At 43.0% G+C, this 15,507-nt stretch overlaps 1 protein-coding gene across 1 annotated transcript in view; it reads left to right on the top strand.

Annotated features, from left to right (window-relative positions):
• Window positions 1–15,013, top strand: part of LOC125378658 — a 75,035-nt gene extending 60,022 nt beyond the window's left edge. The window contains exons 2-5 of the mRNA XM_048394560.1: window positions 3,237–4,836; window positions 5,155–5,295; window positions 5,822–5,983; window positions 6,635–15,013. Coding sequence (XP_048250517.1) covers window positions 3,393–4,836; window positions 5,155–5,295; window positions 5,822–5,983; window positions 6,635–14,853 — 9,966 coding nt within the window. The 5' untranslated portion in view covers window positions 3,237–3,392 and the 3' untranslated portion in view covers window positions 14,854–15,013. The remainder of the gene's footprint in view (window positions 1–3,236; window positions 4,837–5,154; window positions 5,296–5,821; window positions 5,984–6,634) is intronic.
• The last annotated feature ends 494 nt before the right edge of the window (window positions 15,014–15,507 follow it).

The following is a 15,507-nucleotide window of genomic DNA, read 5'->3' as shown; positions in this document are numbered from 1 at the left end:
CCATATACACCATGAACCACCCCGTCCTCATGGACTCTCCCACTTACACACCACACAGCCTTCAGACCATCTACACCCAAAACACCCCATGAAACACCACCACGACCACCCTTATATTCTCTCTCCATTACACACAACATATATGCTCTACAATGCACCCATGAGCGACCACGATCCTTACACTCTCTCTCCCTTGCAAACCACACAACCTACAAAAGCTCTACATACAAAACACCTTGAACAACCACCACCCTTATACATACTTCTCCTTACACACCACACAGCAAACATATCCTCTGTATACAATACACTACATGAACCACAATCATCCTTATACACTATCTACCGCACACACCACACAGCCTACAAACGATCCACACACAATACAAACTATGAAGCACCACAATTTTGATACACTCTCCACCTTACATACCTCACAGCCTACAGACCATCTACACATAATGAAAACACTGAACCATAGCCATCCTTGTAAACTCTCTCCCTTACATACCACGCAGCCTACAGACCATCCACACACAATACACACAATAAACAACCATCATCCTTATACATTCTCTCCCTCACTCACCACACACCCTACTTCCTATATATGGTCTCTACACAATACACACCATGTACCACCATGTCTCTCTCTTACACACCATACAACCTACAGACACCTACACACAATACACACCATGAATCTTCTCCATCCTTCTACACTCTATCTGTTACACACCATACAACCTACAGACACCTACACACAATACACACCATGAACCACCTCCATCCTTCTACACTCTCTCTCTTACACACCATACAACCTACAGACACCAACACACAATACACACCATGAACCACCTCCATCCTTCTACACTCTCTCTCTTACACACCATACAACCTACAGACACCAACACACAATACACACCATGAAACATCTCCATCCTTCTACACTCTCTCTCTTACACACCATACAACCTACAGACACCTACACACAATACACACCATGAATCTTCTCAATCCTTCTACACTCTCTCTGTTACACACCATACAACCTACAGACACCTACACAGAATACACATAATGAACCACCACCTTACGTATACACAGTCTTATACACCACACAGCCTATGTATCCTATACACAAAATACAAACTGTGAACAACCTCCATCTTTATACAGTCTACCCCTTACACACCACATAGCCTACAGAGCATCTACACACAATACACACCATGAACCACCACCTCCCGTAAACACTCTCTCTCTCTTACATACCACACAGCCTATATATCCCCTACACACAAGGGGATACTGTGAACAACCTCCATCCCTATAAACCCTACCCTTTACACACCAGGCAGCGTACAGACCATCTACACACAATAGACACCATGAGCCACCATCTCCCTTATACCCTCTCTCATTTACACACCACACTACCTACATATCCTCTGCACACAATACACATCATGAACAACCTCCATCCGTATACACTCTCTCCCTTTAACATCAGACAGCCTACAGACCATCTACACACAATACACACCATGAACCATCACCTTCCTGATACACTCTCTTACATAAACATCACACAGCGTACACAAAACTCTACACACAATAGACACCGCGAAGCAGCACAATCACACTCATGGAAACTTTCCCTTACACACCACACAGTCTACGAACCATCCACACACAATATATAATATGAACCACTACCATCCGTATACACCTCACAGCCTATAGGCCATCTGCTCATAAAACAGCTTGAATGACCAGGGCCCTTATCCACTGTCCTCGTTACACACCACCCACACAGTCTACAGACCATCTACACACAATGCAAACCATCAACCACAACCATCCTTATACCCCCCCTCCCTTACACACCACACAGCCTACTGACTATCTGCACTGAATACACACAATTAACAACCACCATCCTTATACATTCTCTCTCTCTTACACACCACACATCCTACAGACCATCTACACACAATACCAATACAAACTATGAACCACCACTCTCCCTCTTACACATCACACAGCTACATATCCTCTACAAACAATACACACCATGAACCACCACCACCCTTATAAATCTCTCTCTTACACACCACACAGCCTACATATACCCTCTAAACAGAATACACACCATGAACCATCACCTCCCTTGTACACTCTCTCCCTTACACATCACACAGCCTACGGACCATCTGCAGACAATACAAACTATGATCCACCTCGATCCTCATACACTCTCTTCCATAAACATCACACAGCCTACATACCGTCTACACACAATACAAATTATGAACCATCACCTTCCTGATACACTCTCTTCCATAAACATCACACAGCCTACAGACCATCTACAAACAATACACACCATGAGCCATCACCTCCCTTGTACACTATATCCCTTACACACCACACAGCCTACAGGCCATCTACACACAATGCCAATACAAACTATGAACCACCTCCATCCTTATACACTCTCTCTCTTACACACCACACAGCCTACAGGCCATCTACAAACAATGCCAATACAAACTATGAACCACCTCCATCCTTATACTCTCTCTCTTACACACCACACAGTGTCAATTGTATGATTCCAACTATAATAGATCCCATGATCCATCTTCCCCTTGTTCTTTCTTTCCCCTACAAACCTCACAGACTATATACCCTCTACACCCTTTACACACCGAGACCTATTTCGCCCTGAACGCCTCTTGTCCCGGCACACCACAGAGCCCACCTTCCTCTGTACACAATACACTACATGAAACATTCCACCCTATACTATTCTCACCGTGCACCAATGAAACACCTCCCCTTTACACTATACACATACACCCACCCCCACACACATACACATAATGTTAAAAGCGGCGTTAAACCTAACTGACTCACTCACTAATGTAAGTACTTTCGCCTATGACATCGGTATCAAATACATCCCCATCAAACATGGGTGTATGCTTACATTACACTGACCCTTCCATGAAAATTTCCCTTTCATCTTGGAGAAGCTATATAGCGCGTACATCATTTACACTCCCCTACATCGATAGTCACGTCACTACAATCAAAATTCATAAACATGCTGAGGCATAATCGTTCATTCACTACCATTGTATGTACATATGAAGACGCTTGATTTGATGCACAATGCAGTGGTGTGATTAGATGCATAACTATATTGTTTTCTGTCATTTGGGCAGGTATCGTTATTCAACTTTGAATGATGAGCAAAGACACAATATCAGCAGCAGGGCACTTGTGTTATTGCTGATGATAACCAAAAAGACACGCACTAGAAATAACAGTATCTGAACAATGATTGATAATGGTGAGCAGCGGTCGTAGAACACGGAAGGATGGATGTCACAGTATGTGATAATGAGGACACGGGGCACATGCAGACAAGAAGTAAAAGGTTGACCCAGGTTGAGAGTAGAAGGACGGATGAGACAGAATATGAAGCAAAGCACAGAGAGAAGGTGGACAACCGATGTAGAGGGTTGAGGCAGGTGAAGGGAAGGGCGGATATCATGCAGAATGAAGCCAAAGGGAGCGTGCAGGTGGAAACTAGAAGTAAAGGGTTGACCGGGGCAAAGAAAAGAAGGAAGGGTGAGACAGAGGGTGAAACCAAGGAGAGAGTGGATGTGGAAACTAGAAGTAAAGGGTTTACCGGGGCAAAGAAAAGAAGGATGGGTGAGACAGAGGGTGAAACCAAGGAGAGAGTAGAGGTGGAAACTAGAAGTAAAGGGTTGACCAGGGCAAAGAAAAGAAGGATGGGTGAGATAGAGGGTGAAACCAAGGAGAGAGTAGAGGTGGAAACTAGAAGTAAAGGGTTGACCGGGGCAAATAAAAGAAGGATGGGTGAGACAGAGGGTGAAACCAAGGAGAGAGTGGATGTGGAAACTAGAAGTAAAGGGTTGACCAGGGCGAAGAAAAGAAGGGTGGGTGAGACAGAGTGCGAAACCAAGGAGAGAGTGAAGGTGGAAATTGGAAGTATGGAATTATCACAGGGAAAGCGACAAAGGTCACAAGTAGAAATAGGTGCTGGTAGCAGGCAAATGCAGGTGGAGAAAAAAGATAAAGGTTCAAACATGACAAGAAAGTGGCCAAAGAAAGGTTTAAAAAGAGCCCAGGTTGAAACCAAAACCCAACTCAAGGTAAGGACAGATGCACCAGTAAGTGAATGCAAAAGGGATATTGGAACCAGAGACAAGGCCTTGGCCACATTGAGGAAAGGAAGATATAAGATAGAACGTGGAAATGAGAAAGTGCAGACTCGAAGTAAAGGGTCTACCCACCCAAAGAAAACAAGGAATGTATATCAGGTGAGAAGTGGGAAAAGAAGGAGCTTACGCATCACTGAGAGAAAACTGGAACTGCAACATGAAATAGCCGAAATAATGAGTTTAAAACAACATACTAAGTCTGATGAAATGTCAGCAAGAAAGGAAAAAAAGGCAATAAATAGAGTGGCTGTATTGAGGAAAGAGGGTAGACCTGACACTTCAAAGAGAATGAGGACTTTGCATCAAGGGATCAAGAGAATGAAACACGATGCCAGGGGAGAAAAGAAGTTGAAAGGAAAACAAATATCCAATAAAAAGACGAAAGAAAGAATGGGTAAATGGCACCACAGTGTTCCATGCTCAACAGCCACCCGAAACACCTTGTCAGCATTAGGTGATGTTGCAACAGAGGACGCTCAAACAGCAGACACTGTGGAGGAAGAAGAGAGTGAAAATGATGAGGAAAACGAGGAAGATAGGAGTCTAACATTGGGAGCAGCAGCTGTTTCTACAGGTATGTTTCAGTCTAGCCAGCACAAGCACTCTCGTAATATCAATGATGGTAAGGAATGAGAACAACTAGTTTTGGACATTTTAAAAGACATTTTATATGTTTTGTTCTTGTAATACATACTTAGCCAGTATGTCTAAAGGCCAATATCATGGTACAAAAGGCCATGTGATTTTCCAGTATTATCTTCATGACGCCAGTGTCACCATTACCTTCATGCGTCAGTGAATACATATCGAATTTCAACTATGTCTAATATACCGATAGTAACACAAGAGTAATAGCCTCTAAAATGGTTGTTTTATGCTTTGTTTCCAACAGCAGTGACTACTCTGACACGTCGTATTGCCGAACAAGGCACATCTGTCTGCCAAGAACCCGTCATGTCATTGATGACTTCACAATCTCAAACACAAGAAATGGACACATCCTGGGTACCAACATCATCTGGTGCTCCTTCAAGTAAGAATATCTGTCTTGAACTGGTGTGATTCAGTTTGACATGAAATGAAGAAGACATAATTTTCACTTGCTTTCAATGCCCATTATATCTTTTGGGGTATTTGACAATCGAGTTAAGAAAATAATCTCTTCCCGTGGATGCTGAACAAATAGTATGTGCCCAGGTTTTTCACAAAAACTGATATCATTCACTGTGCAGTGGGATGTTATGAAAAACACATCTCGAATATTAGATGGTTGGTGCCTTATATGATTACGTGAGGTGTCATGAATTGGGGGTTAACATTGCGTTGAAGATTATTGCTCTTATTTAGGCTCGTATCTTTGTATTTTTGCGTGTCTGTTTGTGTTGATCAATGAATCGGTTTAATTAATATCATAAAATTGAGCAAATTTCCATCTTCATTTGTTGTTCGTCTCCTTATATCTGAACAACAAGCGAGTAAAGGATTCTGTAATTTACGATGTGTAAATGGTGTTGGCTCTTCATGAGGGTCGAGTTAACAAAGAATTTTGTACATTACAGCCATTCAGGTTAACGTTCTTCAAGTCAAACAGCAGTTTGGAGATGTGACGATGAAGGGGGCCAGAAATGTGACCTTCGGTGGAACGCAGAACATCGGCAAATCTCAGCCCTGTCCCCAGGAGGACGAGGAGAAACTGCTGACTACAGTACAGAAGATCAGGAGTGAGTTCCAGAGGATAACAACTCCTCCCAATTATAGTCATCAAGCATGAGCACGAATTACATGATGAGAGAAATAGCATAGCCATCAGACATTAGCCTTGAAAATAATGATGGATACAATCTAGTCGTCAAGCGTGAAGCATTAACATGGTGAAAGTATAGTGAAGCAATAGTTAGGGATAACAGACCAATAGACGCTGCAATATAACGGCTGCACAATATACAGCAAATTCATTTGAAAAGTTTCCATTTATCAAACATGTAATATTTCCATGATTCTGAGTCATTACTCTTTCAATCTTAAAAATATACATAACATGTCAGGAAAATAGATAATTTAAAAACAATTATTGTAGATATGAAAAGTAACATCAAGTCAACACGTTTTGTCTCAAAGAAAAGCTTTTGTTATTTCCAAAATTGTTTTACATATTTACATTTCAATAATAGATGAGAATGAATCTCAGATTCACATTTGCGATTTAACCACTGATTCGTAGCTCATTCACTTATACATGATACGTTGATCAGTTGTTTGATCAGATAATAACTTATCACATAGTACAGCAAGTTTGGAAAGTATTTTAGTGGATAGCAGGGTTGAAAAGATTATCAGATTTGTAAGTTCGAATATGTTTTGCGGTTTTTCAGAACGAACAGAATTAAGGATACAGAGGTGGACCCAAGGTATGGTTAAAACACAGGCACTACAGAAGGTGATGGAGAAGATTGACAGAGGAGCAAGATGGGTGACAATAAAGGGCAGACCAGGAGAGGGGAAGTCTACAGTGGCCTACATGGCCCTCGGAGATCTGCACAGCCAAGGGAGACAAGTATTCCAAGTTGTGTCCCCAGAGGAATTCAATGAGGTCACCAGGACCTGTACCAACCCAGTGATTATGTTGGATGATATATTTGGTGATCTGGAATTTGACGTTGCAGAGTGGACCAAATGGAGACCCTCTCTTCGTCCCATTCTTGATAAGCCTGACTTGGAGCTAAATGAAACTTTAAATAAGTTAACTGACATCAATCCAGAGCAAAATCGAAAGAAACAATCTTTATTTATTCTTGTAGGACGTGATTATGTACTAAAATCCTCTTTACAAGACCTTGGAAGAGTGAGGGAATATGTTACAAGCAGTAAACATCTAGTCGAACTCTCACCAACCAGACATCATGAAGAAAAACTTAATATTTTGATATCAGTTTTTCGAATGGAAGGTGTTGACATTGAGAAAAAAGTCATTTTTAAATTAAGCCACATCGCGTGTCCACATGGGTTTCCACATGTCTGTAAACTTTTTGCCACAGCCTTTAAACAGAATGCCAAGGTATCAGCAGAGGAGTTTTTCACGAGTCCTCTTGAATTTCTAAACCAAACTTTGCAGAAATTAATAAACAATAAATCAAAGTATCAACTCCTGAAGGCAATGATCCAAGGAAATGGTAAAGTGTCCCAGTCTGAATTGTATAAAGACAAATACAAGATGCATGACTGTGTATCATCTGCCAATGAGCTTGTTGGGTCATATCTGAAGCTGGAAGATGGTACATACATGTTTGACCATCCATCAATCTATGACAGTGTTGCATTTCTTCTGACTGAAAAAGATCCAGTATTTGTCATTGAGAATTGTAGTCTCTCATTCATCAACCAGCGACTTAGACATGGGACTGTTGAAAACCAAGGTTTGGTTGCAGAAATCCCACTTTTCTGCATTGACAACTTGGTGCAGAGATTTGCCTTGGAGATTCAGCAGGGCAACTTGGCATATGTAATCTCACACCAAATCTGTTGTGATCCAGATTTCATTGATAAAATGATGAACATACTGAAAGAACAATATCAGATATCTATATATACATTTCTGAGGAACACTGATAAAGAAACACAAGAATCCTGTTTGGAGTTGCTTCCAAGCAACAAATCTTCAACCATGGTGAAATACATACTGGAGAAGGGAAACATTACACTGCATCAGACAGAGATAGATGAGATATTATACGGTGCGTGCAAACATGCTGCAGGTAATGTGCTGACATATCTGACACAACATGTAAAACTGGACATCAATGCGACCTACGGCGAATGTGAACAGACCCCGCTGATGATAGCAGCTGAGACTGGAGATTGTAACTTTGTACACCAGATACTTCGCCTTCTTCCTGATCTGAATGCATCTGACAGAAATGACACAACTGTGCTGCATTACCTGTGTGAACATGGTCTTGTGTCAGCTGTGGAGTATGTGATTGACAAGGGTGTTGATATTGATGTAACAGATCAGATGGAAGAAACTTCACTTTTTCTAGCGTGTCGGTCTGGTCACAAGGGCGTAGTGAAACTGTTACTGGATAGAGGAGCACTAGGTTATGTGGATAACTGTTATACGTCTCCTCTACTTGCGGCTTGTCTCAATGGCGAGGAAGAAATTGTAAAACTGGTGCTGGATAGAGCTGATGTTGATAGTAAATTTAAGGATTTGTCTCTGGGTTTGACATGTGCTTGCGGCATTGAGGGAATAGTAAAAGTTTTGCTGGACGGAGGAGCAAATGTTGCTGGTCATGATATCGATTTCAGGCCTCTGTATGAAGCATGTAAACATGGACATGCGAACATTGTTAAGACTTTACTTGTGGCAGGAGCAGAACTTAGTGGCGATGAAGTGTGTGCTTCATGTACAAGTGGGAATCTGGATGTTGTTGAGATGCTGTTTGATAAAGGAGCCACAGTCAATATGATATCGACGGGTGGACAACTCCCTCTTCATGCAGCATGTGAAAGTGGAAAGTTGGATGTCGTGAGAATTTTGACGGGGAAAGGAGCAAATGTCAGCATGGTGGCTCCAAATGGAAATACTACACTGCACTCAGCGTGCAAGGGAGGAAGCCAAGAGGTTCTTCTATATTTACTTGAACAGCTTTATACGTCTCACGAAGAAGACCAAAAAGAAGTTGGTCAATCGGCTGAAGGTTTCAGAAAGCAGAAAGCTGACAATAATTCAGATATCAAGTCAAGAGACACCCCGACAGCTGCAGCGAGAGTAAATGTAGAGGATAACACAGGAAACACACCACTTCATAACGCATCAATGTGTGGATCGGAAGAGTGTGTTGAACTGTTACTGAAGGCTGAGGCTGATATACAGGTACAGAATAGATCAGTCGACACACCACTTCATAACGCATCAATGTGTGGATCTCAAAAGTGTGTTGATATGTTACTGAAGGCTGGGGCTGATGTTAAAGCACAAAACAACTCAGGTTACACTCCACTTCATGAAGCATCAATCTATGGATCGAAAGAGTGTGTTAAACTGTTACTGAAGGCTGGGGCTGATGTACAGGTACAGAATAGAACAGGCGACACACCACTTCATAACGCATCAATGTTTGGATCTCAAAAATGTGTTGATATGTTACTGAAGACTGGAGCTGATGTTAAAGTACAAAACCAGACAGGCGACACTCCACTTCATAACGCATCAGGGCGTGGAATGAAAGAACGTTTTGACCTGTTACAGAAGGCTGGCGTGAATGTTGGGGATAAGATAGGACGCGCGACACTCCATAGAGTATCATTGTATGGATCGAAAGAGTGTGTTGAACTGTTACTGAAGGCTGGGGCTGATATACAGGTACAGAATAGATCAGGCGACACACCACTTCATAACGCATCAATGTTTGGATCTCAAAAGTTTGTTGATATATTACTGAAGGCTGGAGCTGATGTGAAAGTACAAAACGAGAGAGGCGACACTCCACTTCATAACGCATCATGGTGTGGATGGGAAGAGCGTTTTGACCTGCTACACACGGCTTGCGTGAATGCTGGGGGTAACATAGGACGCGCGACACTCCATAGAGGATCAATGTATGGATCGAAAGAGTGTGTTGAACTGTTTCTGAAGGCTGGGGCTGATATACAGGTACAGAATAGAACAGGCGACACACCACTTCATAACGCATCAATGTGTGGATCTCAAAAGTGTGTTGATATGTTACTGAAGGCTGGGGCTGATGTAAAAGTACAAAACAACTCAGGAAACACACCACTTCATAACGCATCAATGTGTGGATCGGAAGAGTGTGTTAAACTGTTACTGAAGGCTGGGGCTGATGTACAGGTACAGAATAGAACAGGCGACACACCACTTCATAACGCATCAATGTTTGCATCTAAAAAATGTGTTGATATGTTACTGAAAGCTGGAGCTGATGTGAAAGTACAAAACGAGACAGGCGACACTCCACTTCATAACGCATCAGGGTGTGGATGGGAAGAGCGTTCTGACCTGCTACAGAAGGCTGGCGTGAATGTCGGGGATAACATAGGACGCGCGACACTATATAGAGCATCAATGTATGGATCGAAAGAGTGTGTTGAACTGTTACTGAAGGCTGGGGCTGATGTACAGGTACAGAATAGATCAGGCGACATACCACTTCATAACGCATCAAAGTTTGGATCTCAAAAGTGTGTTGATATATTACTGAAGTATGGAACTGATGTAAAAGTACAAAACAACTCAGGCAACACAGCACTCCATTTAGCATCAATGTATGGATCGAAAGAGTGTGTTGAACTGTTACTGAAGGCTGGGGCTGATGTAAAAGTACAAAACAACTCAGGCTACACTTCACTTCATGGAGCATCAATCCATGGATCGAAAGAGTGTGTTGAACTGTTACTGAAGGCTGGGGCTGATATACAGGTACAGAATAGATCAGGCGACACACCACTTCATAACGCATCAATGTTTGGATCTCAAAAGTGTGTTGATCTATTACTGGAGGCCGGAGCTGATGTGAAAGTACAAAACGAGACAGGCGACACTCCACTTCATAACGCTTCAGGGCGTGGAATGATAGAGCGTTTTGGCCTGTTAGAGAAGGCTGGCGTGAATGTTGGGGATAAGATAGGACGCGCGACACTCCATAGAGTATCAATGTATGGATCGAAAGAGTGTGTTGAACTGTTACTGAAGGCTGGGGCTGATATACAGGTACAGAATAGAACAGGCGACACACCACTTCATAACGCATCAACGGTTGAATCTCAAAAGTGTGTTGACGTGTTACTGAATGCTGGAGCTGATGTAAAAGTACAAAACGAGACAGGCAACACCCCACTTCATGAAGCATCCAGGTGTGGATCTCAAAAGTGTGTTGAACTGTTACTGAAGGCTGGGGCTGATGTAAAAGTACAAAACAACTCAGGCTGCACAGCACTCCATTTAGCATCAATGTATGGATCGAAAGAGTGTGTTGAACTGTTACTGAAGGCTGGGGCTGATATACAGGTACAGAATAGATCAGGCGACACACCACTTCATAACGCATCAATGTTTGGATCTCAAAAGTGTGTTGATATATTACTGAAGGCTGGAGCTGATGTGAAAGTACAAAACGAGAGAGGCGACACTCCACTTCATAACGCATCAGGGTGTGGATGGGAAGAGCGTTTTCACCTGCTACAGAGGGCTGGCGTGAATGTTGGGGATAAGATAGGACTCGCGACACTCAATAGAGCATCAATGTATGGATCGAAAGAGTGTGTTGAACTGTTACTGAAGGCTGGGGCTGATATACAGGTACAGAATAAATCAGGCGACACACCACTCCATTTAGCATCCAGGTATGGATCTCAAAAGTGTGTTGATATGTTACTGAAGGCTGGAACTGATGTAAAAGTACAAAACGAGACAGGCGACACTCTCCTTCATGAAGCATCCAGGTGTGGATCTCAAAAGTGTGTTGAACTGTTACTGAAGGCTGGGGCTGATGTAAAAGTACAGAACAACTCAGGCTGCACAGCACTCCATTTAGCATCAATGTATGGATCGAAAGAGTGTGTTGAACTGTTACTGAAGGCTGGGGCTGATATACAGGTACAGAATAGATCAGGCGACACACCACTTCATAACGCATCAATGTTTGGATCTCAAAAGTGTGTTGATATATTACTGAAGGCTGGAGCTGATGTGAAAGTACAAAACAAGACAGGCGACACTCCACTTCATAACGCATCAGATAGTGGATGGGAAGAGCGTTTTGACCTGCTACAGAAGGCTGGCGTGAATGTAGGGGGTAACATAGAACAGGCGACACTCAATAGAGCATCAATGTATGGATCGAAAGAGTGTGTTGAACTGTTACTGAAGGCTGGGGCTTATATACAGGTACAGAATAGGTCAGGCGACACACCACTTCATAACGCATCCAGGTATGGATCTCAAAAGTGTGTTGATATGTTACTGAAGGCTGGAACTGATGTAAAAGTACAAAATAACTCAGGCAACACAGCACTCCATTTAGCATCAATGTATGGATCGAAAGAGTGTGTTGAACTGTTACTGAAGGCTGGGGCTGATGTAAAAGTACAAAACAACTCAGGCTACACTTCACTTCATGGAGCATCAATCCATGGATCGAAAGAGTGTGTTGAACTGTTACTGAAGGCTGGGGCTGATGTACAGGTACAGAATAGATCAGGCGACACACCACTTCATAACGCATCAATGTTTGGATCTCAAAAGTGTGTTGATATATTACTGAAGGCTGGAGCTGATGTGAAAGTACAAAACGAGACAGGCGACACTCCACTTCATAACGCATCAGGGCGTGGAATGAAAGAGTGTTTGTACCTGTTACAGAAGGATGGCGTGAATGTTGGGGATAAGATAGGACGCGCGACACATCATAGAGTATCAATGTATGGATCGAAAGAGTGTGTTGAACTGTTACTGAAGGCTGGGGCTGATGTACAGGTACAGAATAGATCAGGCGACACACCACTTCATAACGCATCAATGTTTGGATCTCAAAAGTGTGTTGATATATTACTGAAGGCTGGAGCTGATGTGAAAGTACAAAACGAGACAGGCGACACTCCACTTCATAACGCATCAGGTAGTGGATGGGAAGAGCGTTTTGACCTGTTACAGAAGGCTGGCGTGAATGTCGGGGATGACATAGGACGCGCGACACTCCATAGAGCATCAATGTATGGACCGAAAGAGTGTGTTGAACTGTTACTGAAGGCTGGGGCTGATATACAGGTACAGAATAGATCAGGCGACACACCACTCCATTTAGCATCCATGTATGGATATCAAAAGTGTGTTGATATGTTACTGAAGGCTGGAACGGATGTAAAAGTACAAAACAACTCAGGCTGCACAGCACTCCATTTAGCATCAATGTATGGATCGAAAAAGTGTGTTGAACTGTTACTGAAGGCTGGGGCTGATATTCAGGTACAGAATAGATCAGGCGACACACCACTTCAAAACGCATTAATGTGTGGATCTCAAAAGTGTGTTGATATATTACTGACGGCTGGAGCTGATGTAAAAGTACAAAACGAGAGAGGCGACACTCCACTTCTTGAAGCATCCAGGTGTGGATCTCAAAAGTGTGTTGAACTGTTACTGAAGGCTGGGGCTGATGTAAAAGTACAAAACAACTCAGGCTACACTTCACTCCATTTAGCATCAATGTATGGATCGAAAGAGTGTGTTGAACTCTTACTGAAGACTGGAGCTGATGCACAGGTACAGAATAGATCAGGCGACACACCACTTCATAACGCATCAATGTTTGGATCTCAAAAGTGTGTTGATATGTTACTGAAGGCTGGAGCTGATGTGAAAGTACAAAACGAGACAGGCGACACTCCACTCCATAACGCATCAGGTAGTGGATGGGAAGAGCGTTTTCACCTGCTACAGAAAGCTGGCGTGATTGTCGGGGATAACATAGGACTCGCGACATATCATAGAGCATCAATGTATGGATCGAAAGAGTGTGTTGAACTGTTACTGAAGGTTGGGGCTGATATACAGGTACAGAATAGATCAGGCGACACACCACTTCATAACGCATCCAGGTATGGATTTCAAAAGTGTGTTGACCTGTTACTGAAGGCTGGGGCTGATGTAAAAGTACAAAACGAGACAGGCAACACTCCACTTCTTGAAGCATCCAGGTGTGGATCTCAAAAGTGTGTTGAACTGTTACTGAAGGCTGGGGCTGATGTAAAAGTACAAAACAACTCAGGCTACACTTCACTCCATTTAGCATCAATGTATGGATCGAAAGAGTGTGTTGAACTCTTACTGAAGACTGGAGCTGATGCACAGGTACAGAATAGATCAGGCGACACACCACTTCATAACGCATCAATGTTTGGATCTCAAAAGTGTGTTGATATGTTACTGAAGGCTGGAGCTGATGTTAAAGTACAAAACGAGACAGGCGACACTCCACTCCATAACGCATCAGGTACTGGATGGGAAGAGCGTTTTGACCTGTTAGAGAAGGCTGGCGTGAATGTCGGGGATAACATAGGACTCACGACACATCATAGAGCATCAATGTATGGATCGAAAGAGTGTGTTGAACTGTTACTGAAGGTTGGGGCTGATATACAGGTACAGAATAGATCAGGCGACACACCACTTCATAACGCATCCAGGTATGGATTTCAAAAGTGTGTTGACCTGTTACTGAAGGCTGGGGCTGATGTAAAAGTACAAAACGAGACAGGCGACACTCCACTTCATGAAGCATCAGGGTGTGGATCTCGAAAGTGTGTTGATCTGTTACTGAAGGCTGGGGCTGATGTAAAAGTACAAAACAACTCAGGCTACAGTCCACTCCATAACGCATCAGGGTGTGGATGGGAAGAGCGTTTTGACCTGCTACAGAAGGCTGGCGTGAATGTCGGGGATAACATAGAACTCGCGACACTCCATAGAGCATCAATGTGTGGATCGAAAGAGTGTGTTGACCTGTTACTGAAGGCTGGGGCTGATATACAGGTACCGAATAGATCAGGCGACACACCACTTCATAACGCATGAGGTGTGGATCTCAAAAGTGTGTTGATATGTTACTGAAGGCCGGCGCTTTTGTAAAAGTACAAAACGAAACAGGAGACACACCACTCCATGCAGCATCAATGCATTGATCGAAAGAGTGTGTTGATCTGTTACTGAGGACTGGAGCTGATGTAAAAGTACAGTATAGCACTGGCGACACACCACTCCATAAAACATCAAAATCTGGATCGAGAGAATGTGTTGATCTCTTACTGAAGGCTAGAGCTGATGTCCAATTACAAAACAACACTGGCAACACACCACTTCATGGCGTAGCAATTCTATTAACGAAAGTGTGTGTTGATCTGTTACTGAAGGCTGGAGCTGCTGTGAATGTAGAAAATAACACAGGCGACACATAGCTTTATGGAGGATCAATGCGTGGATCGAAAGAACGGATTGATGTGTTACTTAAGGTTGGAGCTGAAGTGAATGTACATAATACACCAGGCAACACACCACTTTATGGAGGATCAATGCGTCTACGAAAGAGTGTGTTGATCTGTTACTGAAGGCTGGAGCTGGTGTAAACGTAGAGAATAGTACGGTCGACACGCCACCACATGGAGTATCAATGCATGGATCGTAAGTGTTTGTTGATATATTACTGGAGCCTGGAGCTGGTGTGAATGTACG

The sequence above is a fragment of the Haliotis rufescens genome, unplaced genomic scaffold, assembly GCF_023055435.1.
Source record: "Haliotis rufescens isolate VD_foot unplaced genomic scaffold, xgHalRufe1.0.p SCAF_13, whole genome shotgun sequence".
Lineage (NCBI taxonomy): Eukaryota > Metazoa > Mollusca > Gastropoda > Lepetellida > Haliotidae > Haliotis > Haliotis rufescens.
This window is presented reverse-complemented; position numbering and strand designations above follow the sequence as displayed.